Source organism: Hemitrygon akajei, chromosome 7 (assembly GCF_048418815.1).
Source record: "Hemitrygon akajei chromosome 7, sHemAka1.3, whole genome shotgun sequence".
Classification (NCBI taxonomy): Eukaryota; Metazoa; Chordata; class Chondrichthyes; order Myliobatiformes; family Dasyatidae; genus Hemitrygon; species Hemitrygon akajei.
In genome coordinates, this window is record NC_133130.1 from 53303173 (window position 1) to 53327256 (window position 24084).

The following is a 24084-nucleotide window of genomic DNA, read 5'->3' on the forward strand; positions in this document are numbered from 1 at the left end:
TGCCATTCCATGGTCTATCGAGACTAATGGAGGCCTACACTACACAAGTAGTGGATATATCTAACTTGTCACTATGACATGAGATCCAACATTACTCCTCTACAAACCTTCAACATCTCTTCTCCAACCAACTTCTCAGCCCACTGTTAAGGAAGGACCCAAAACAGGCAACTATATAGATTTAGTATAATTACATCAATTAAATATATATTTTTTAAGAGTCATAGAGAAGTACAGCACAGAAACTGGCCCACTGTCCTACCTAGTCCATGCCAAAAACACTTAAACAGTCTGCTCCCATCAACCTGCACTGGGACCATAGCCCTATCATTTCATGTACTTATCCAAACTTCTCTTAAATGTTGAAGTAGAGTTCGTATGCACCACTTGTGCTGCCAGCTCATTCCACATTTTCATACCCTCTGAGTGAAGAAGTTCCCCTTAAACTTTTCACCTTTCACCCTTAACCCATGACCTCTGTTTGTAGTCCTACCCAACCTCAGTGGGAAAAGCCTGCTTGCATTTACTCTATCTATATCCCTCGATTTTGTACACCTCTATCAAATCTCTTCTCAGTCTTCTATATTCTAAGGAATAAAGCCCTAACTTATTCAATCCTTCCTCATAACTCAGGTCCTCCAATCCCAACATCTTTGTAAATTTCCTCCATACTCCTCGTACTCCTTCAACCTTATCTACATCTTTTCTGTAGGTTGGTAACTAAAGCTGCACACAATACTCCAAATTAGGCTTCACCAACATCTCATCCCATCTCCTGTACCCAATATATTGATTAATGAAGGCCAATGTGCCAAAAGCTATCTTTACAACCCTATCTACCTGTGATACCACTTTCAACAAGTTATGTACTTGTATTCCCAGTTCCTTTGTTCTACCACACTCCTCAGTGCCTAACCGTTCACTGTGCAAGACCTACCCTGGCTGGTCCTACCAAAGTGTAACACCTCAGACTTGTCTGCACTGAATACCATCTGCCATTTTTTCTGCCCATTTTTTCAGCTGATGCAGACTCCTCTGCAAGATATGTTAGACTTCCTCACTGTCCACTACACTACCAAACTTGATGTCATCCACAAATTTGCTGATCCACATTAACATCCAGATCAATGATATAGATGACAAACAACAATGGATCCGGCAACTAACTCTGCGGCACATCAGTAGTCACAGGCCTCCAGTCAGAGAGGCAACCATCTACCGCCACTCTCTGGCTTCTCCCACAAAGCCAATGTCTAATCCATTTTTGTCTATTTTAATTTCTTCATTTTTATGAGTTGGAGACTTCAGTTTTTCAAACCGAGCCTTGGACATCTTACTCAGAAGTGTGCTGGCACTTAGTGCACAGTCTAAACACCTGCAATGCAATTCATTTACCTGGATATATTCATTCTGGAATGAGGATTTCCTTCTATTTCTGCTTGGTTATTTTCCACAATGATTGGAAAGGATAAGCAAAAATATCCATACAAAGCAAAAATATTTAGAAATATCATTTGAAAAAAAATGCAGCAAAGGTTGAAGAGGTAAAGCTAGAGACAAATTCTAACAGGGATATCAGAGACCACTAAGACTTCCTGTGTGACCTGCTGGTGATAGATAGAAAAGCTTGTATCTATTATACTTCCTTTTGATAGAACCTTATTCCTATTGTCACACATTTATTATACTTTTGTGTCACATTTAAACTCATATCCACTTTGATAATGCAGATTTCCATGCAAACTCCTAGACATATTAGGCCAGAAGAACCAGTTTACCCATGGGGTCCACGGGACACAGATTTAAAGCAATTGGTGCAAGGGTCAGAGCAGGGTTGAAGAAATGTTTTACCCAGAGTCAAGACAAGTCACTTTTATTGTCACTTCGACCATAACTGCTGGTACAGTACATAGTAAAAATGAGACAACGTTTTTCAGGACCATGGTGTTACATGACACAGTACAAAAACTAGACTGAACTACAGACCTACCCAGGACTGCATAAAGTGCACAAAAACAGTGCAGGCATTACAATAAATAATAAACAGGACAATAGGGCAAGGTGTCAGTCCAGGCTTCGGGTATTGAGGGGTCTGATAGCTTGGGGGAAGAAACTGTTACATAGTCTGGTCATGAGAGCCCGAATGCTTTGGTGCCTTTTCCCAGACAGCAGGAGGGAGAAGAGATTGTATGAGGGGTGCGTGGGGTCCTTCATAATGCTGTTTGCGGATGCAGAGTGTAGTGTAAATGTCTGTAATGGCAGGAAGAGAGACCTCGATGATCTTCTCAGCTGACCTCTCTATCCGCTGCAGGGTCTTGCAATCTGAGATTGTGCAATTTCCGAACCAGGCAGTGATGCAGCTGCTCAGGATGCTCTCAATACAACCCCCGTAGAATGTGAGGATGGGGGCAGGGAGATGGACTTTCCTCAACCTTCACAGAAAGTAGAGACGCTGCTGGGCTTTCTCTGCTATGGAGCTGGTGTTGAGGGACCAGGTGAGATTCTCTGCCAGGTGAACACCAAGAAATTTGGTGCTCTTAACGATCTCTACCGAGGAGCTATCGATGTTCAGCAGGGAGTGGTGGCTCCATGCCCTTCTGAAGTCAACAACCATCTCTTTTGTTTTGTTCACATTCCGAGACAGGTTGTTGGCTCTGCACCAGTCCGTTAGCCGATGCACCTCCTCTCTGTAAGCTGACTCGTCGTTCTTGCTGATGAGACCCACCACGGTCGTGTCATCAGCAAACTTGATGATGTGGTTCGAGCTGTGTGTTGCAGAACAGTCGTGGGTCAGCAGAGTGAACAGCAGTGGACTGAGCACACAGCCCTGGGGGGCCCCGTGCTCAGTGTGAATATGTTGGAGATGCTGCTCCCGATCCGGACTGAGTGAGGTCTCCCAGTCAGGAAGTCTAGGATCCAGTTGCAGAGGGAGGTGTTCAGATCCAGTAGGCTCAGCTTACCAATCAGTTTCTGAGGGATGATTGTGTTGAATGCTGAACTGAAGTCTATGAACAGCATCCGAACGTACGTGTCTTCTTTTGTCCAGGCAGGTTAGGGCCAGGTGGAGGGTGATGGCAATGGCGTCGTCTGTTGAGTGGTTGGGACGGTACGCAAACTGCAGGGGGTCCAGTGAGGGGGGCAGCAGGGCCTTGCTATGCCTCATGACGCCTCTCAGATTGCAAGGTTCTAAAACACCCAGCTCTTAAAGGTTGGTATAGGCAGACATTTTCATCAGTGAGAAGTGTGACTAACTGGGACATGAGGTACTGCAAAATATGTTGGGCAAGTCTTTCAACTTGCATGAAAATTGTTGAGATTGAGATCTGTAATGTATGGATCTATTTCGTTTAGAACAATGACTTCCCTTACCTCTACTCATGGACTGATAACTTACCCATGCACATTGATCTGTTCTCTCTCTCCGCAATGTGAATACATCAGTTAACCTCACCACCTCTGTGTGTACTTCTATTTAATTGATATGCAGTTGAACAGACACAACAAATAGGCGATGAGTACGAACCTGAATGTCAGCGAATATCATCAACTGCACCAACAGTTATGGGATGACAGACAGCGAGAGGAAAGAGTTAAACTGTATGGAGAAGGCGGGTAACGGATCCTAACAAAGGGTCACGCAAGTCGCAGCATAGTAGACTGTGAAAGACGCACAGCTAGCAAAGTTAGAGAGAAAATAACATGGAAATGGCCTGAGTGTGGAAGGTTGACAAATTTGATAGTGCTAACAAAGACTGGGAATCGTATATTCATAGAGTTGAACTGTACTTTAATGTGAACAACGTAAATGAGGTAAAGAAAGTCTCCACACTTCTTAGCTTAATAGGTGCCAAATAGTACAGGCTTCTATGCAACTTAATAATTCCTGAAATGCCAGCAAGACATTCAAAGAAATTGTTATAATTTTACAAAATCCCATGAGCCCTAAACCACTAGTAATAGCTGAGAGATTTAGATTTAACAAACTGAACCAGTTAAAGGATGAAAGTATTTCTGAATACTTTGCAGAATTGCGGAAACTTTATCAATACTGTAACTTTAGAGATGGACTTTCTGATGCAGGCATGGCATGCATAGTCAAAGCACTCAAAACAGGCTTTTGTCAGAAAGAAACCTAACCTTAGAATGAGCATTACCATTGTAAACACGAGGAAATCTGCAGATGCTGGAAATTCAAACAACAACACACACAAAATGCTGGTGGAACACAGCAGGCCAGGCAGCATCTATAGGAGAAGCACAGTTGATGTTTCGGGCCAAGACCCTTCGTCAGGACTAACCGAAAGGAAAGATAGTAAGAGATTTGAAAGTAGTGGGGGGGGGGGAGAGGGGGAAATGCAAAATGATTAGAAGACCGGAGGGGGTGGGATGAAGCTAAGAACTGGAAAGGTGATTGGCGAAAGTGATACAGAGCTGGAGAAGGGAAAGGATCATGGGACGGGAGGCCTCAGGAGAAAGAAAGGGGGTGGAGCACCAGAGGGAGATGGAGAACAGGCAAACAACTAAATATGTCAGGGATGGGGCAAGAAGGGGAGGAGGGACATTAACGGAAGTTAGAGAAGTCAATGTTCATGCCATCAGGTTGGAGGCTACCCAGCCGGTATATAAGGTGTAGTTCCTCCAACCTGAGTTTGGATTCATTTTGACAGTAGAGGAGGCCATGGATAGACATATCAGAATGGGAATGGGATGTGGAATTAAAATGTGTGCCCACTGGGAGATCCTGCTTTCTCTGGCGGACAGAGTGTAGGTGTTCAGTGAAACGGTCTCCCAGTCTGCGTCGGGTCTCACCAATATATAAAAGGCCACACTGGGAGCACCGAACACAGTATATCACACCAGCCGACTCACAGGTAAAGTGTCGCCTCACCTGGAAGGACTGTCTGGGGCCCTGAATGGTGGTGAGGGAGGAAGTGTAAGGGCAGGTGTAGCACTTGTTCCGTTTACAAGGATAAGTGCCAGGAGGGAGATCAGTGGGAAGGGATGGGGGGGACGAGTGGACAAGGGAGTCGCGTAGGGAGCGATCCCTGCAAAAAGCAGAAAGGGGGGGAAGAAAGATGTGCTTGGTAGTGGGATCCCGTTGGAGGTGGCGGAAGTTACAGAGAATTATATGTTGGACCTGGAGGCTGGTGGGGTGGTAGGTGAGGACAAGGGGAACCCTATCCCGAGTGGGGTGGCGGGTGGATGGGGTGAGGGCAGATGTGCGGGAAATGGGAGAGATGCGTTTGAGAGCAGAGTTGATGGTGGACGAAGGGAAGCCCCTTTGTTTAAAAAAGGAAGACTTCTCTTTTGTCCTGGAATGAAAAGCCTCATCCTGAGAGCAGATGCGGCGGAGACGGAGGAACTGTGAGAAGGGGATAACATTTTTGCCAGAGACAGGGTGGGAAGAGCAACAGTCCAAGTAGCTGTGAGAGTCTGTAGGCTTATAGTAGATATCAGTAGATAAACCGTCTCCAGAGATGGAGACAGAAAGATCAAAAAAGGGGAGGGAGGTGTCGGAAATGGACCAGGTAAATTTGAGGGCAGGGTGAAAGTTGGAGGCAAAGTTAATGAAGTCGACAAGCTCAGCATGCATGCAGGAGGCAGCACCAATGCAGTCGTCGATGTAGCAAAGGAAAAGAGGGGGATGGATACCCGTATAGACTTGGAACACGGACTGTTCCACAAAGCCAACAAAAAGGCAGGCATAACTGGGACCCATATGGGTGCCCATGGCTACACCCTTGGTTTGGGGGAAGTGGGAAGAACCAAAGGAGAAATTATTGAGAGTAAGAACTAATTCCGCTAGACGGAGGAGAGTGGTGGTAGAGGGGAATTGGTTAGGTCTGGAATCCAAAAAGAAGCGAAGAGCTTCGAGACCATCTTGGTGGGGATGGAGGAATTTAGGGACTGGACGTCCATGGTGAAAATAAGACGGTGGGGGCCAGAGAACTTAAAATCATTGAAAAAATTCAAAGCACGAGAAGTGTCACGAACATAGGTGGGTAGAGATTGAACAAGGGGGGATAAGACAGTGTCAAGGTATGCAGAAATGAGTTCAGTGGGGCAGGAGCAAGCTGAGACAATAGGTCTACCTGGACAGGCAGGTTTGTGGATCTTGGGTAGGAGGTAGAAACGGGAAGTGCGGGGTGTGGGAACTATGAGGTTGGTGGCAGTGGATGGGAGATCCCCAGAGCTGATAAGGTTGGTGATGGTATAAGAGACAATAGCCTGGTGCTCCTTAGTGGGGTCATGATCAAGGGGTAAATAAGAGGAGGTATCAGAGAGTTGACGCAGTGCCTTGGCCAGGTAGAGGTCAGTACGCCAGACAACAACAGTGCCCCTCTTATCAGCAGGTTTTATAGTAAGGTTGGGATTGGTGTGGAGGGAGCGGAGAGCAGAGCGTTCGGAAGGAGTGAGGTTGGAATTGGAACAGGGTGTGGTGAAGTCGAGATGGTTGATGTCCCATCGGCAATTAGCAATAAAGAGATCCAGAGCAGGCAGAAGACCAGAGAGGGGTGTCCATGAAGAGGAGGAGGGTTGAAGACGGGAGAAGGGGTCATCGGTGGGGGTAGGAGAGTCCTTGACAAAGCAGTAAGCTCGGAGACAGAGACGGCGGAAGAAGAGTTCAGCGTCATGGTGTACGCGGAACTCACTGAGGTGTGGGCGAAGGGGGACAAAGCTGAGGCCCTTTCTGAGGACAGAGCGCTCTGTCTCAGAGAGTTGAAGGTCGGAGGGAATGGTAAAGACCCGGCATGGACGAGAGATGGGATCAGAGGGGAGAGGGAGGCTGGTAGTGTCAGTGGAGAGGGAAGGGTTGGGGTGAGAGGAAGATGGAGCCTCTGAGGGTCCAGGAGCTGACGATGGGATCTGAGAGAGAGGGGATTGCATAGTGGTGGTGGGGGAAGGGGAGACAGGATTCACAATCGCAGCATGTGAAGACCCGGCCTGGAGTTCAAGGCTGGAGTCGCAGTCGGTGGTTGCGCAATCGCTTTGATGCTGCAGTTGGAACCCGTGTTGATGGCGCTGGAGTCCGGAGTTTCAAAATCCCCTGGGTTGCTGGGGCAGCCGAGATCGACAGCCGGGGCGAATCCATGGCCGTTGGAATACGCGGTGATGGTGCTGGAGTCCGGATTTTGAATATGCCCTGGGTTGCTAGGGCAGCCAAGATCGACAGCCGGGGCCGGGGACGCGATACGAAAACCATGCTCTGGGGTATGCAGATGGAAGATCTTGCGATCCTTGCTGGACGTGATAAAGTCAAAGAAACGGCGATTGCACGCATGGATCTGACAGAGGATGAAATAACGGACAGGTCCATTGCAAACTGAGAAAAAGGTGTCCCGGAGGCGTGGAAGGGATTGTGATGGGGACGCCAGGTACCTTCTCCTGGCGGAGAGTGTCGCCCTCAGAGCTCGACGGGAGAAACAACGGGAGGCAGAGTCAATTAAATGTGAGTACCTGGGATCCTCAGAAGGTCCAAATTGAGAAGCTCGAAAACGGATCCTGAAGCCAACTGGAGTCAGCTGGTGTCAGAGACACGTTCCAAGGAAGGATATATGGCTGTAATAGCGGGTCTGGGTCAAAATATGATCGAAAAGTTGAAGGGCCGAAGGAATTATAGATGGAGAGCAGCGAGAGAGGGTTTCACTGAACTCCCGTCGAAGAGAAGATTTAAACTTCTTCAGTGTAGGCATCACTGGCAGACGCTTCACAGTAGTGAATTTAAAGAGCAAACACGAGGAAATCTGCAGATGCTGGAAATTCAAACAACTCACACACAAAATGCTGGTGGAACACAGCAGGCCAGGCAGCATCTATAGGGAGAAGCACAGTCGACTTTTCGGGCCGAGACCCTTCGTCAGGACTAACCGAAAGGAAAGATAGTAAGAGATTTGAAAGTAGTGGGGGGAGGGGGAAATGCGAAATGAGAGGAGAAGACCAGAGGGGGTGGGATGAAGCTAAGAGCTGGAAAGGTGATAGGCGAAAGTGATACAGAGCTGGAGAAGGGAAAGGATCATGGGACGGGAGGCCTCAGGAGAAAGAAAGGGGGGGGGGGGGAGGACCAGAGATGGAGAACAGGCAGAGTGATGGGCAGAGAGAGAGGGGAAAAAACAAACAACTAAATATGTCAGGGATGGGGTAAGAAGGGGAGGAGGGGCATTAACAGAAGTTAGAGAAGTCAATGTTCATGCCATCAGGTTGGAGCCTACCCAGCCGGTATATAAGGTGTTGTTTCTCCAACCTGAGTTTGGATTCATCTTGACAGTAGAGGAGGCCATGGATAGACATATCAGAATGGGAATGGGACGTGGAATTAAAATGTGTGGCCACTGGGAGATCCTGCTTTTTCTGGCGGACCGAGCAATTACAAGTTACAATTACCATTGTAACGTCATTAGAGACTTCTTCTGCAAATGACGCAGCCGAACTACAGAAAAAGAGTTCAGAGTGTGAAATACACAAAATGTCCCTGAATGGTGCAAAGAGCCAAAACTGTTATCGATGTGGCAAATCCTCACATGATGCAAATGACTGTTGGTTCAAAAAAAACATTTGCAGGAAGTGTCAGGGACAAGGTCACAGACAGTGAGTGTGCAAGACAGATATAAAGCACAACCGAGTGATAAGTTTCAAACGCAAGCTAAACAAATGCATCAAGTGATTAAATGTGAAACCGAATCAGACAAGAGAGAGTCTGATAAAGGTCAGCTGTCATGTATTACTAAAACAGATCAGAAAATCATATCGATCACAATTTACATGTCTGGTGTAGAACTGAAAAGGGAGCTGGACACAGGGTCAGCTTTGTCTTGATTTCAGAGGCCGACTACAACAGACTGTTTTTTAAGCTACCATTAGAAAAGGCCTCAGCGATGCTAAAGACCTACACAGGTGAATAAGTGCCTTCCAAAGGGAAACTGAAAGTAAATGTGACGTACGGAGGCAAAACAGGGCAGTTAGAGCTCTATGTGTTAAAAAGTGGAGGGCCAGCACTTTTGGACATCAATGGTTGAGAAACTAGACTAGTGCACAATCAAAACTCTCAATACGTTATCAGCAGGCAACTGCAGACCAAATGGTAGCACTAACCGGAGGCTGTCACAGCTGCTTAATGCTAATGAGAAGGTGTTTGAGAAGGGGATTGGTAAACTCAAGGTCATGAAGTCCAGAATTGAACTGGATGAAGCAGCAACACCAAGATTCCAAAAGAGTGTCCAGTGCCTTACACACTAAGTCCTAAAGTAGATGCTGAATTTCAGAGTTTGGAGGCATCTGGCATTCTCTCCCAGGTTGAGTGGAGTGATTGGGCCACATCCATTGTCCTGATGGTTGAGTAGAATGATTGGGTCTTGCCCATTGTTCCGGTGATCAAGAAAGGGAAGGCCGGAATTGTTTACATATGTAGGGACTTCAAAGTCAGCATCAATGCTGTGCTGCATACTATGCGGTATCCCCTGCTATGAATAGGTGGCTTTTTTTTGCATCTTTGGCAGGCGGGCAGAAGCTTTCAAAGGTTGACTTGTCACAAGCCTATTTGCAATTGGAAATTTAGGAATCAAGCAGGAAGTTCCTCACAATCAACACTCACAGTGACTGTTCCAGTGTATTTTTCTTGTCTTTGAAGTCACATCAGCTCCAGCAATTTGGCAAAGAGCAACGGGCCAAGTGCTCCAAGATATCCCAGAAACTCAACTTTACCTTGATGACATCACTGTTACTAGTAGGAATGATGAAGAGCTCCTCCAGAACCTTGGTAATGTGCCTACCAGGCTGAGCGAGTATGGTCTGGCATAAAGAGAGAGAAATAAAATCTCATATCGTGGACATGTCATTGACAAGCACGGCTTACATAAGTCACAAGAGAAGATTAAAACAGTGCTGCAGACACCCAAACCGGGAAGTGTATCACAACTCAGATCATACTTGGGCCTTGTAAACTACTACCACCGGTTTCTCCCAAACACTGTTACAGTGCTGTACCCATCGAACACACTGTTGCAGACCGGAGCAAAGTGGGAATGGTCAGAAAGATGTGAAAGAGCATTCAAGGAAACAAAGAGACTAATAACATCAGATGAACTGCTCACCCATTATGACCCATCTCCACCCATCAAACTAGTGTGCAATGCATCCCTTTGGCATTGGTACCATTTAGTCACACACAATGAAAGGTGGATTTGAATGCCTGATTGCATTTGCATCAAGATCACCGAGGAGCCCAGAATGTAACAACGCACAGATTGACCAAGAGGCCCTTAGTCTAGTATGGGAATAAAAGGTATACTTATACAATCAGAAGTTTACGCTAGTGACAGACCATCAGCCACTTGTGTCTATTTTCAATCCCAGTGATGACTGCTACCTGTTTGCAACGTTGGGCTCTGTTCCTAGGAGCCCACTCTTATGACATAGAGTTCAAGGGCACCAAACAACACAGCAATGCTGATGGCTTGTCATGTCTTTCACTGTTGGCAACTGAAGAAGAAAATTCTTCATACTGTGACCCAGTAGAAGTGTTCCAACACTGCACTGGTGGACCAGTTGCCGGTAACAAATTCAGAAATACAAAGAGAAACCCAACACTGTCAAAAGTCTATGACATCCCCATGCAAGGATGGCCAGCTCAGGATAATCCTAGCTTTCCAGAGTTCTCAGTGAGACAAGACCAACTGTCTGTATCTCAAAGAATGCTGACACATGGATCTCGTGTTGTGGTTCCCTCTGAACAGAGTGTTAGAGAATGTGCATGAAGGATACCTGGGTACAATCAAGATGAGGAGTCCCATCCAGAGCTAGGTGCAGTGGCCGGGAATAGATAGACAGGTAAAAGACTTGTCCGAAAGCTGTTCGGGATGTCGGAGATCAGACTCAGAGACATCATGTGGACCAGATACTTCGCTCAGTTGAAGTACGTACCTGAGTCGAATGCATCCAACAAGACGGACACGTTACAGCAACTGGAATTACCCCTCGGTGATGATCATGTCAATAACAGCAAAGTTACACCTGCAAGAGAGAAACTTACCTCTGACAAGACACCTACCAAACCTAATGCCACTCCACAGGTCCAAAGGCACTATTCTGAAAGCAACAGAGCGTCACCCAAAAGACTGAATCTTTAGTATAGTTAAGTTAGTTATAAACTGTTATTGTTAAAGCATGTTTATTTGAACACAGAACATAGAAATCTACAGTAGTACAGGCCCTTCAGCCCACAATGTTGTGTCGACCATGTAACCTACCCTAGAAACAGCCATAATTGGTCTACCACATAGCCCTCTATTTTTCTAAGCTCCATGTACTCATCTCAGAGTCTCTTAAAAGACCCTATTTTATCTGCTTCCACCACTATCACCAGCGGAATATTCCATGAACCCACCACTCTGTGAAAACTTACCTATGGCATCCCCTCTGAACCTTCTTCCAAGCACTTTAAAACTATTCCCCCTTGTGTTAGCCCTGGGAAAAATCCTCTGGCTATCCGTACAATCATTGCCTCTCAGTATCTTATACACCTCTGTCAAGTCACCTCTCATCTTTCATTGCTACTAGGAGAAAAAGCCAAGTTTACTCTACCTATTCTCAAAAGGCGTGCCCTCCAGTCCAGGCAACATCCTTGAAAATCTCCTATGCACTCTCTCTATAGTATCCACATCCTTCCTGTAGTAAAGTGAGCAGAAGTGAACACAGTACTCCAAGTGGGATCTGACCAAGGTCTTGTATAGCTGTAACATTAGCTCATGACTCTTCAATTCATTCCCATGGTTGATGAATGCCAACACACCATATGCCTTCTTAACAACACTGTCAATCTGCACTGCAGCTTTGAGTGTCCTATCAACACAGACCGCAAGATCTCTCTGATCCTTCGCACTATCAAGAGTCTTACCATTAATACTATATTGTCTTCAAATTTGACCTACCAAAATGAACTACTTCACACTTATCCGGGTTGAACTCCATCTGCCACTTCTCAGCTCTGTTCTGCATCCTATCGATGTCCCGCTGTAACCTCTGACAATCCTCCAGACTATCTACTACACCCCCAATCTTTGTGTCATCAGCAAACTTACTAACCTAGCCTTCTACTTCTTCATCCAGGTCATGGATAAAAATCACAAAGGGGAGGGGCCCCAGAACAGATCCCTGCAGAACACCACTGGTCACCGACCTCCGTGCAGAATACGAACCATCTACAACCACCCTTTGCCTTTTGTGGGCAAGCCAATGCTGGATCCACCAAGCAAGGTCCCCTTGGATCCTATGCCTCCTTACTTTCTGAATGAGCATTGCATGGGGAACCTTGTCAAATGCTTTACTAAAATCCATATACACTACACTCACTGCTCCACCTTCATCAATGTGTTTTGTTACATCCTCAAATAATTCAGTCAGGCTTGTAAGGCACAACCTGCCCTTAACAAAGCCATGCTGACTATTCCTAATCAGATTATGTCTCTCCAAATGCTCATGAATACTGCCTCTGAGGATCTTCTCCAACAACTTGCCCACTACTGAAGGAAGACTCTCTTGCCTATAATTTCCTGGGTTATCTCTACTCCTTTTGTTGTACAAGGGAACAACATCTGCAACCATCCAATCCTCTGGTACTTTTCCCATCCATGTTGATGATGCAAAGATCACCACCAGAGGCTCAGCAATCTCCTCCCTCGCTTCTCACAGTGACCTGGGGTATACCTCGTCCAGACCCGGCCACTTATCTAACTAAATGTTTTTTTTTTAAACTCCAGCACATCTTCTTTCTTAATGTCTATATGCTCAAGCACTTCAGTCCACTGCAAGTCATTCCCACAATTGCCAAGGCCCTTTTCTCTGGTGTATACTAAAGCAAAATATTCATTAAGTACCTCCACTACCTGCTCCAACTCCATGCACACATTTCCACTATCACACCTGATTGGTCCTATTTTATGGCTCATCCTCTTCACGTACTTGTAGAATGCCTTGGGGTTTTCCTTAATCCTGCCCATCAAGGCCTTTTCTTGGCTCCTTCTGACTCTCCTAATTCCATTCTTAAGCTCCTTCTTGGCAACCTTGTAATTTTCTAGAGCTCTAACAGGACCTAGTTTATTCAACCTTTTGTAAGCTTTTCTTCCCTTCTTAACTAGATTTTCTACATCCTTTGTACACCATGGTTCTTTAACCTTACCAACCTTTCCCTGCCTCGATGGACCATACCTATGCAGAACACCATGCAAATGTTCCCTGAACTTTTGCCACATTTCTGCCGTGCATTTCCCTGAGAACATCTGCTCCCAACTTATGTTTCCAAGTTCCTGCCTATTAGCATATTTCCCCCTCCCCCAATTAAATGTTTTCCCAAATTGTCTGCTCCTATCCCTCTCCAGCACTATGGTAAAGGAGGCACAGTTGTGATCACTCCCTCCAAAATACTCTCCCACTGAGAGATCTGACATCTGACCAGGTTCATTTCCCAATACCAGATCAAGTACAGCCCCTCCTCCAGTTGACTTATCTGTATATTGTGTCAGGAAGCCCTACTGAACACACTTAACAATCTCCACCACATTTAATCCCCTTGCTCCAAGGAGATGCCAGTCAATATCAGGAAAGTTAAAATCTCCCATCACACCAACTCTTATTATTCCACCATTCCAGACTCTGCTTCCCTATCTGTTCCTCGATGTCTCTGTTACTGGGGGGGGAGTCTATAAAAAAAACACCAGGTCCAATTATTGCCCTTTCCTGTTTCTGATTTCCACCCACAATGACTCAGTAGACAATCCCTCCATGACTTCCTCCTTTTCTGCAGCAATGATACTATCCCTGGTTAGCAGTGCCACTCCCCCACCTCTTTTGCCTCCCTCCTTGTCCTTTTTGAAACATCTAAATCCCGGCACACTCAGCAGCCATTCCTGCCCGAGTCATCCAAATCTCTGTAGTGGCCACAACGTCATAGCTCCACAAATTGATCTATGCTCTAAGTTCATCCACCTTGTTTACGATACTCCTTGCAGTAAAATAGACACATCCCAAACTATCAGACCGAGTGCACCTTTGCTCTATTATCTGCCTGTCCTTCCTCACAAACTCCCTACTAGCTCCTTTACTTATGTGCCAATCACCCCATCCTCTGCCTCTTCACTTCAGTTCCCAACCCCCTGCAACTCTAGTTTAAACCCTCCCCAATAGCATTAGCAAACTCCCCACCAGGATACCATTACCCCTCGGATTCAAGTGCAACCCCTCCTTTTTGTACAGGTCGCATCTGCCCCAGAAGAGAGCAGAAAGATCCAGAAATGTGAATCCCTGCCCCCTGCTCCAATCCTTCAGCCACACATTTGTCCACCACTTGATCCTGTTCCCATACTCACTCTCACGTGGCACAGGCAGCAATCCCGAGATTACTACCATTGAGGTCCTGCTTCTCAGCTTTCTTCCTATATTCTGCTCCCTGTATTCTGCTTTCAGAACCTCCTCCCTTTGTCTACCTATGTCGTTGGTAACAATATGTACCATGATCTCAGGCTGCTCACCTTCCCTCTACAGGATATTGTGGATGCGATCAGAAACATCACAAATCCTGGCACCTGGAAGGCAAACTATCATCTGAGTTGCTTTTTCATGCCACAGAACCACCCATCTGTTCTCCAGCTATAGAGTCACCTACTACTGCTGCCATCCTCTTCCGTTCCCTCCCCTTCTGAGCCACAGGGCTAGAGTCAGTGCCAGAGGCATAACCACTGTTGCTTCACCCAGGTAGATCCCACCGCCCCCCCCCACCCCCGACCCAACAGTACTCTACATGGAGTACTTATTGTTAAGGGGGATAGCCACAGACATGCTCTCCACTATCTGATACTTTCCCTTCCCTCTCCTGACAGTCTCCTACTTATCTGGCTCCTGTGGCCCCAGTGTCACCTCTTCATTTTCCCTAACAAGAGTTGAAAGTCATCGAGATGCAGTCCAGTTCCCTAAGACTGTCTCTAAGGAGCTACAGCTCAATGCACCTGAACAGATGTGGCCATCTGGGAGGCTGGAAGTCTCCCGGATATCCCACATCCAACACCCAGAGCAGAAAACTGGTCTTGCAGCCATACCCACTAGCCTTAAGTTAGAGGGGAAAAAAAGAGATATGAAAGTAACTTACCTAACGAATTGACAACCCGATAGTTAAATATTCCTTACGTATATGGTTTCAATTTCGGAAATTTTTCGGGTTGACTCAATTCATTTTAAATATTCCTATTGTATCTAATTGTTTTTTTCCACCCTTCAATTATAGATCAAGCTTTTTTGGCTTGGAAAACTAAGGGTTTACTAAGATTTTCTGATTTATTTTCGGACAATTGTTTTATGTCTTTTGAGCAATTATCTAATAAATATAATTTGCCGAGATTTCATTTTGTTAGATATTTACAGGTTAGGCATTTTTTAAGTATGGTACTTCCTACGTTTCCAAATTTTGTCTCTTCAGATATTTTGGAGAGTTTGTTCGAATTAAACCCTTTTCAAAAAGGGCTTATATCAAAACTTTATGATATAATTATGAAGATATGTTCAGAGCCCCTTTATAAAACAAAAAATGATTGGGAAAGAGAGCTTAATCTTATTATTCCTATTGAGAATTGGGATAGAATTCTTCAATTAGTTAATACATCATCTATATGTGCCAAACATTCATTAATACAATTTAAGGTCGTACATAGGGCCCATATGTCCAAGGATAAATTAGCTCATTTTTATTCTTATATAAACCCTTAGATGTCAAATTGAAATCGCATCTTTAACTCGTATGTTTTGGTCATATCCGCTTTTGAAAAAATACTGGAAAGATATTTTTGATATTATTTCTGCGGTATTGAATATCGATTTACAACCCCATCCTATTACCGCAATTTTTGGTTTACCAATGATGGACTCACTTCATTTATCTTCTTCCGCCTGTCGAATGACTGCATTTCTCACTTTGATGGCTAGAAGATCTATTTTGTTGAATTGGAAGGAAATTAATCCTCCCACTGTATTTCATTGGCTTTCTCAAACTATGTTATGTTTAAATTTAGAAAAAATTAGAAGTGGTGTATTCGATACCTCTATTAAATTTGAAGAGATATGGAGACCATTTATTCAATATTTTCATATGATGTAATATGACCCTGTTCCAAGCTTATTGGATTTTCCAGCTTTAATCTTATTTATGTTGAGAGGATCGGAGTTGACGACACTGATGATTATGTATTTTTGTGAGATATTATAAACAGCCCTTTTTTTTCCTTTTTAGTTTTTCTCTTTTTTTCTTTTTTTTGCTTCTTTTTTCTTCTTTATTAGTTATTAGATTAGTAGTTTAGTCAATTTTGCAATCTTTTTTTATTTTTTCTGTTTTTTTATACCATATATTATGAAATACCTAGATTTACCTGGTTCATACATATACTGTATGGTCCATGTTTTGGGAAAACTCATTTATACTGTAATCATTGCTTATGTATTCTTTCATGTGCAATGGGAATTTGTATGTTTGTAATCCCTTTATTAATATATCAATTGTATTTTGTTCATAATATTATTAATAATAATAGAGATTGAAAAAAAGAAAGTAACTTACCTCATTACCTCGCCAAAGCCCTACTACTACTCTGACTCACGCTACTCTGACGACCACTCCACTACGCAGTGTCTTCCTTTTATCCCAGAACCTTCTCAACGGCCATGCGCGATGACAAGCTATTGCATCTGCGCACTTCTCCCAATTGAATCTCCCACTGAAAGAAACTTCTTGCTTTTTAAATCTCAGCGTCCTTGTGCGATGACAAGCTACTGCAATTGTGCACGTCTGCCAATCAAATATGGTTTGTTAAAGGAAAGGTGAATGTTTTGTTACATATACAGTTTTATCTTAAATTTTAATTTAATTTTAAAGGGGAAGTGTAATGTATAGATCTATTTCTTTTAGAGCAATGACTTGCCTTAGCACTACTTCTGGACTGATAACTTACCCATGCGCATTGATCTGTTGCCTACCCATGTGCACTGATATGTGTTTGTTCTCTCTCTCTGCATTGCGAATACACCAGTTAACTTCACCTCCTGCATGCATGCTTTTATTTTAATAGATATGTACAGTGGTGCTAAAAAGTTTGTGAACCCTGTAGAATTTTCTCTATGTCTGCATAAATATGACCTAAAATGTGATCAGGTCTTCAGGCAAGTCCTAAAACTGGATAAAGAGAACCCAATTAAATAAATAACACAAAAACATTATACTTGTTTATTTATTTATTGAGAAAAATGATCGAATATTGCATGTATTTATTGGGAAAAGTGGTTGATCCTCTGGGGTAATGCCTTCTACAAAAGTTATTTGCAGTCAGGTGTTCCAATCAATGAGAGGAGATTGGGGATGTGGGTTGTAGAGGTGCCCTGCCCTATATATTAAAAAAAGACACACAAAGTCATGTTACTGACTGAGCCTGCTCTTCTCAAGAAAGATCTGTTCATGTGCACCATGCCTCAATCAAAACAACTTTCTGGGGACCTTAGAAGAATTGGAGAGATGCATGAAGCTGGAAAAGGCTACAAAAGCATTTCTAAAGACCTGAGTGTTCATCAGTCCAGAGTAACAGAAATTGTCTACAAATGGAGGAAACTCAGTACTGTTGCTACTCGCCCTCAGAGTGGGCATCCTGCAAAGATCACACCAACAGCACAATGTGCTGAAGGAGGTGAAGAAGAACCCAAGGGCAACACCAAAAGACCTGCAGAAATTTCTAGAACTTGCTAAAGTCTCTGTACATGTGCCCACTATATAAAATAACACACTGAACAAGAATGGTGTTCGTGGAAGGACACCACTGCTCTCCAAAAAAAACACTGTTGCATGTCTCAAGTTTGCCAAAGGCAACCTGGATGCTCCACAATGCTTCTGAGACAGTGTTCTGTGGACAGATGAGACAGAAGTTGAACTTTCAGCAGAGATGTACTTTGCTCTGTTTGGAGGGAAAAGGGCACTGCACACCAACACCAAAACCTCATCCCAACTGTGAAGCATGGTGGAAGATGCATCATGGTTTGAAGCTGCTTTGCTGCCTCAGGGCCTGGACAGCTTGCAATTATTGAGGGAACAATTGCATCAAGACATTTTACAGGAGAATGGCAGGGCAGCAGTCCTTTACCTGAAGCTTAAAAGAAGTTGGGTAATGCAACAAGACAATGATCCAAAAGACAAGAGTAAATCAACAACAGAATGGTTTAAAAGGAGAATTCATGGTTTGGAGTGGCCAAGTCAAAGTCCTGAACTTAATCCTATAGAAATGTTGTGGAAGGACCTGAAGCAAGCAGTTCATGCAAGGAAGCCCACCAACATTACAGAGTTGAAGCAGTTTTGTAAGGAGGGATGGCCTAAAATTCCTGCAAGCCAACATGCAGGACTGATCAACAGTTACTGGAAACATTTTGTTGAAATTATTGTTGTACAGGGATTGTACATGTCACACCAGTTACTGAAAGCAAAGGTTTACACTTTTTCCAACAAATACATGTAATACTAAATAATTTTTCTCAATAAATAAATGAACAAGTACAATGTTTTTGTCGTATTTATTTAATTGGGGTCTCTTTCTCCAGCTTTAGGACTTATGCGGAGACCTGATCACATTTCAGGCTATATTTATGCAGAAATAGAGAAAATTCTACAGGGTTCACAAACTTCCTAGCACCACCGCAGTTGTACAGACAAAACATGAACTATTTGTTGTGAAGAAATTTCTGTGATTCTTCTGTTGAGATATCATTCTCATCTCCTAATTGCTACATAATTTTTTTTTATATCTTCAGCTGTTTTGAAGGCTAATATATAGTTTTAAAATGAGGACAGAATGTACTTATGTCTATTATGCCTCGAGTTCTAATATGTTTCATCTGAGAGCAACATTCATTCCTGAATCTCTGCACGTAGAGACGAACAAGTACAAAATAGCTATTACTTAATCCATTTAAAACACCAAGGGTTTTACTTTCAGCTCTGTATTTGTACCCACACTGAAAACCAAAACATAAAAAGTTATGCATAGCCAAAGCAAATCTTAACCTAGATTAATTTTTGAAAGGGTTTATTTTGGAATAGCATTCAACCAGAAATCATTGTAACTACAATGAAAGCAGAATACTTTAGACGGGAACGTGTCAGGACATGTTGCAGTGAACAAAACAATTGTCAGAGGTAATTCATGCAGCAAGGCCTGCACTTAACCATGTTTCCACGTTTGGCAACTGTGCATTCAGAAATCACATTCTGTGAGGATAACAAGGCTACATGTCTAACTGAAGACATCTCTGGTGCTAAAAATCCAATAAATATTTTATGTTTAATCTAGGCATTGATAATCCACTGGAATATAGCAAATGAAAAGGATCTGGAATTTGTTTGTTGCCTACAAGGACTTACTAAATGATTGCACATTACTGACTAGGGCGTGTTTCACTTGACGCATCAAAACCCAATGATGGCCTTGGTGCATGGATTCCAGCAATAATGGATCAGCCTCACACAGCAGAATTGTCTTCCTTGGCGGGCACAGCTCATAAAGGGTATCAGGCATATGCTGGGAATGGACTGGGCTCTGGGGAAAGAGGTCATTTGAATGAGAAAGGGGATTGAAGGGAGATTTATAGATAGAAAGCTGTAAGTGGCAAGGTGTAGCAGGAGAAATGGCAGATATAGTATGGTGCTTGAGTTGGTTGCTTTTATCAGTGCTAGTAGTGGGAGGGTGGGGGCGACAATGCTCATGATTGCTGGTTGATGTGGGGAAGGATGTGGTAAGGTGGGCGGAGCTGACAGGGCTACCTAGCTGGGTACAGTGTGCATGATTGAATTGAGACAAGGAAAAGTATGTAAATTGCAGGTCAGATTGAAGGTGGAGGATCACCTATGATGCACAATCACTCTCCAGGGCACAAGAAGCTTATTGCTGACCACAGCTTTCTAACACAGCAGTATGGCCTTTCCAAAGGGTCAGATTTGTTTGGGACAAAGTTAAACTTCGAACCAATGTTCTTTGTTCAGCTTCTTGGTGTAAATAAGAACCAGTCTTCAGTTCTTAATGCAAATTGTAAGCAGCAATCGGTTTGAAATTAAAAGCATAGCTTTGCAAACAACATTTTAATACAAAGCACAGGCTGTTGGCCTATAGCAGGGGCTAGCTGCTCAACAGATATGGTTTGCAAAGTGAAGTGGCCATGAAACCTCTTGACTGCATCAGCCAAATGCTATACAATGGGTGTTATGTCACTTACCACATCAAAATTGGTCACAGTCATAATAATCTATCAATGCTTGGTATACTTGTGTACTCAACAGACAGCTCTCACAGCATGAATCTTAGGTGTCTGCGATCTCTGTACCCAGAAATTTCTTTTAGACTAACTGTGTGAATTATTTTGCCACAGCAAAGGTATCTGAGTAACATCACATGCAAAAATGTCAACTAGTAGCAAAACAGTACAAATATTAGAAAGCACTAAGGATTGTTAGAATTGACAAGGAGAATGACAGAAAGACGGGGTGACAGGATGAAGAAGGAGAATTCAGTTTCTTATGATGGACGACTTGTTCGCCTGCAACTTGTTGGGCTATTCTCTTATTTTGTAAGAATTGTACCTATATTTGGAAATCCATTTAGAAGTCTTCTGTAATTCAAAAATCTTAAGTAAATCAGAAATCATCTGTAAATGTTAAATATGTATCAAGAACCATTTGCCTAAAATTGTGTATCATTAAAAATAAAATGAACTGATTTTAAACTACTTCGTTAGCTGGAAGTATCTCCTCCTTGGCCGGGCGGGGGGGACCAGTCAGGGTAGCAGGTTTTGGCACTAAACCTTGCTGCACACTAGTCAGGGAAGTAAGCTAGTCTTTGAAAAGTGGGTTGATACTGTATAACCTCCCTAATGAGGATACCCGTAGATATCAGAGAGGGCTTTAAATTTCCTTTTGAGTTTAGGGCTGTGCAGACACTATGATTTCACACTATTAAGTAAATTACTTAAAACAAGTTCTAACAGAGTAAGGCTCACAGATCTGGCTACCTTCCATTATCACAATTCATTTTTCAAGCATGTTGCTGCATAAACCATACCGAAACAGTGCCAAATTATCTGCTTTCTAACCATGTGATTTAACAACTCTGATTCCAAAGTCTTTTTTTTTTGTACGCAGATTGAATTCTGATTCCCAGCAGAAGAACCTGGTACTTACCAGCTTAAAGGTCTGGTTTTCTTAATCTCAAAGAACTGAGTTCCAGTGTGATTATATCTGTCATTTGTTAAGCTAAGGAAATGGCAGGAACCAGGTGTGCGCTATTGAGATAGATTTCAAATATCAAAAATTGTGTGAGCTTTCTTTTCTGTTATGTCTCATCAAAACTATTCCACAAATTGTGTTACCACCTTAAAAAGGTGTCTGCTGTATTACAAACAAAAAGCTAAAGTGTAATAGTTGTGTTGGGGCAGATCTTGCAAGTTTGTATTTTTAAAAATGAAGTCAAAGTTCAAGATTTCTACAGAACTGAATCCACCATGGAAAGTCATCACTGTCAAAATGATGCACCATCAATAACTCTCGGAGACGCGAGTCAAGGCAGGCTTTTATTGGCTGGAAGAAAGCACCGCCAGCAGCAAGCAACCACCACACAACATCCTGGAGACTGAGGGAGGAGCAGTGCCTCCAATCGCCTTTATACAGGGGTCTGTGGGAGGAGCCACAGGAGCAGTCAGCAGGGGTCTGTGGGAGGAGCCACAGGAGCTGTCAGCAGGGGTCTGTGGGAGGAGCCACAGGAGCAGTCAGCAGGGGGTCTGTGGGAGGAGCCACAGGAGCTGTCAGCAGGGGTCAGTGGGAGGAGCCACAGGAGCAGTCAGCTGGGGGTCTGTGGGAGGAGCCACAGGAGCAGTCAGCTGGGGGTCTGTGGGAGGAGCCACAGGAGCAGTCAGCAGGGGTCAGTGGGAGGAGCCACAGGAGCAGTCAGCAGGGGGTCTGTGGGAGGAGCCACAGGAGCAGTCAGCTGGGGGTCTGTGGGAGGAGCCACAGGAGCAGTCAGCAGGGGTCAGTGGGAGGAGCCACAGGAGCAGTCAGCAGGGGGTCTGTGGGAGGAGCCACAGGAGCAGTCAGCTGGGGGTCTGTGGGAGGAGCCACAGGAGCAGTCAGCAGGGGGTCTGTGGGAGGAGCCACAGGAGCAGTCAGCAGGGGTCTGTGGGAGGAGCCACAGGAGCAGTCAGCTGGGGGTCTGTGGGAGGAGCCACAGGAGCAGTCAGCAGGGGGTCTGTGGGAGGAGCCACAGGAGCAGTCAGCAGGGGTCTGTGGGAGGAGCCACAGGAGCTGTCAGCAGGGGGTCTGTGGGAGGAGTCAGCAGGGGTCTGTGGGAGGAGCCACAGGAGCAGTCAGCAGGGGTCTGTGGGAGGAGCCACAGGAGCAGTCAGCAGGGGGTCTGTGGGAGGAGCCACAGGAGCTGTCAGCAGGGGTCAGTGGGAGGAGCCACAGGAGCAGTCAGCAGGGGGTCTGTGGGAGGAGCCACAGGAGCAGTCAGCAGGGGGTCTGTGGGAGGAGCCACAGGAGCAGTCAGCAGGGTCTGTGGGAGGAGCCACAGGAGCTGTCAGCAGGGGGTCTGTGGGAGGAGCCACAGGAGCAGTCAGCAGGGGTCTGTGGGAGGAGCCACAGGAGCTGTCAGCAGGGGGTCTGTGGGAGGAGCCACAGGAGCTGTCAGCAGGGGTCTGTGGGAGGAGCCACAGGAGCTGTCAGCAGGGGGTCTGTGGGAGGAGTCAGCAGGGGTCTGTGGGAGGAGCCACAGGAGCAGTCAGCAGGGGTCTGTGGGAGGAGCCACAGGAGCTGTCAGCAGGGGGTCTGTGGGAGGAGCCACAGGAGCAGTCAGCAGGGGTCTGTGGGAGGAGCCACAGGAGCTGTCAGCAGGGGTCTGTGGGAGGAGCCACAGGAGCTGTCAGCAGGGGGTCTGTGGGAGGAGTCAGCAGGGGTCTGTGGGAGGAGCCACAGGAGCAGTCAGCAGGGGGTCTGTGGGAGGAGCCACAGGAGCAGTCAGCAGGGGGTCTGTGGGAGGAGCCACAGGAGCTGTCAGCAGGGGGTCTGTGGGAGGAGCCACAGGAGCTGTCAGCAGGGGGTCTGTGGGAGGAGCCACAGGAGCTGTCAGCAGGGGGTCTGTGGGAGGAGCCACAGGAGCTGTCAGCAGGGGTCTGTGGGAGGAGCCACAGGAGCAGTCAGCAGGGGGTCTGTGGGAGGAGCCACAGGAGCAGTCAGCAGGGGTCTGTGGGAGGAGTCAGCGGGGGGTCTGTGGGAGGAGTCACAGGAGCAGTCAGCAGGGGGTCTGTGGGAGGAGCCACAGGAGCAGTCAGCAGGGGGTCTGTGGGAGGAGCCACAGGAGCAGTCAGCTGGGGTAAGTTGGAGGGGCCACAGGAGAAGTCAGCAGGGGTCTGTGGGAGGAGCCACAGGAGCAGTCAGTGGGGGGTCTGTGGGAGGAGCCACAGGAGCAGTCAGCGGGGGGTCTGTGGGAGGAGCCACAGGAGCAGTCAGCAGGGGGTCTGTGGGAGGAGCCACAGGAGCAGTCAGCAGGGGGTCTGTGGGAGGAGCCACAGGAGCAGTCAGCAGGGGGTCTGTGGGAGGAGCCACAGGAGCAGTCAGCAGGGGGTCTGTGGGAGGAGCCACAGGAGCAGTCAGCAGGGGTCTGTGGGAGGAGCCACAGGAGCAGTCAGCAGGGGTCTGTGGGAGGAGCCACAGGAGCAGTCAGCAGAGGGGCGTGTCCAGACAGGTATATGTAGTTCACCACACAAAAACAATTGCACTTTTACAAATTAGGTATTGTAATATACCTTATTCCCCTGTATGTAGTCTCAGGTCACCGTGACACTGAAATGTTATAACTCATGTCCAGATGAACTGTGTTATTGAAAACCTAGCAGAATTTCTTGGCAACTACTGCATTACAGCTAGAGGTTCAATCAACCATGGCTGTTGCCTGGATGAAGGTAAGATGTTTTCGCTGCAACCACATGGATTTCCTCTGGGCTCGTCACTTTCAACCCACGTTGCAAAGTTGTGTG

At 45.5% G+C, this 24084-nt stretch overlaps 1 protein-coding gene across 1 annotated transcript in view; it reads right to left on the reverse strand.

Moving 5' to 3' along the window:
• Window positions 1-24084, reverse strand: part of vash2 (vasohibin 2) — a 137445-nt gene that overhangs the window by 91244 nt on the left and 22117 nt on the right. Inside the window, exon 3 of the mRNA XM_073050866.1 lies at window positions 21239-21295. Coding sequence (XP_072906967.1) covers window positions 21239-21295 — 57 coding nt within the window. The remainder of the gene's footprint in view (window positions 1-21238; window positions 21296-24084) is intronic.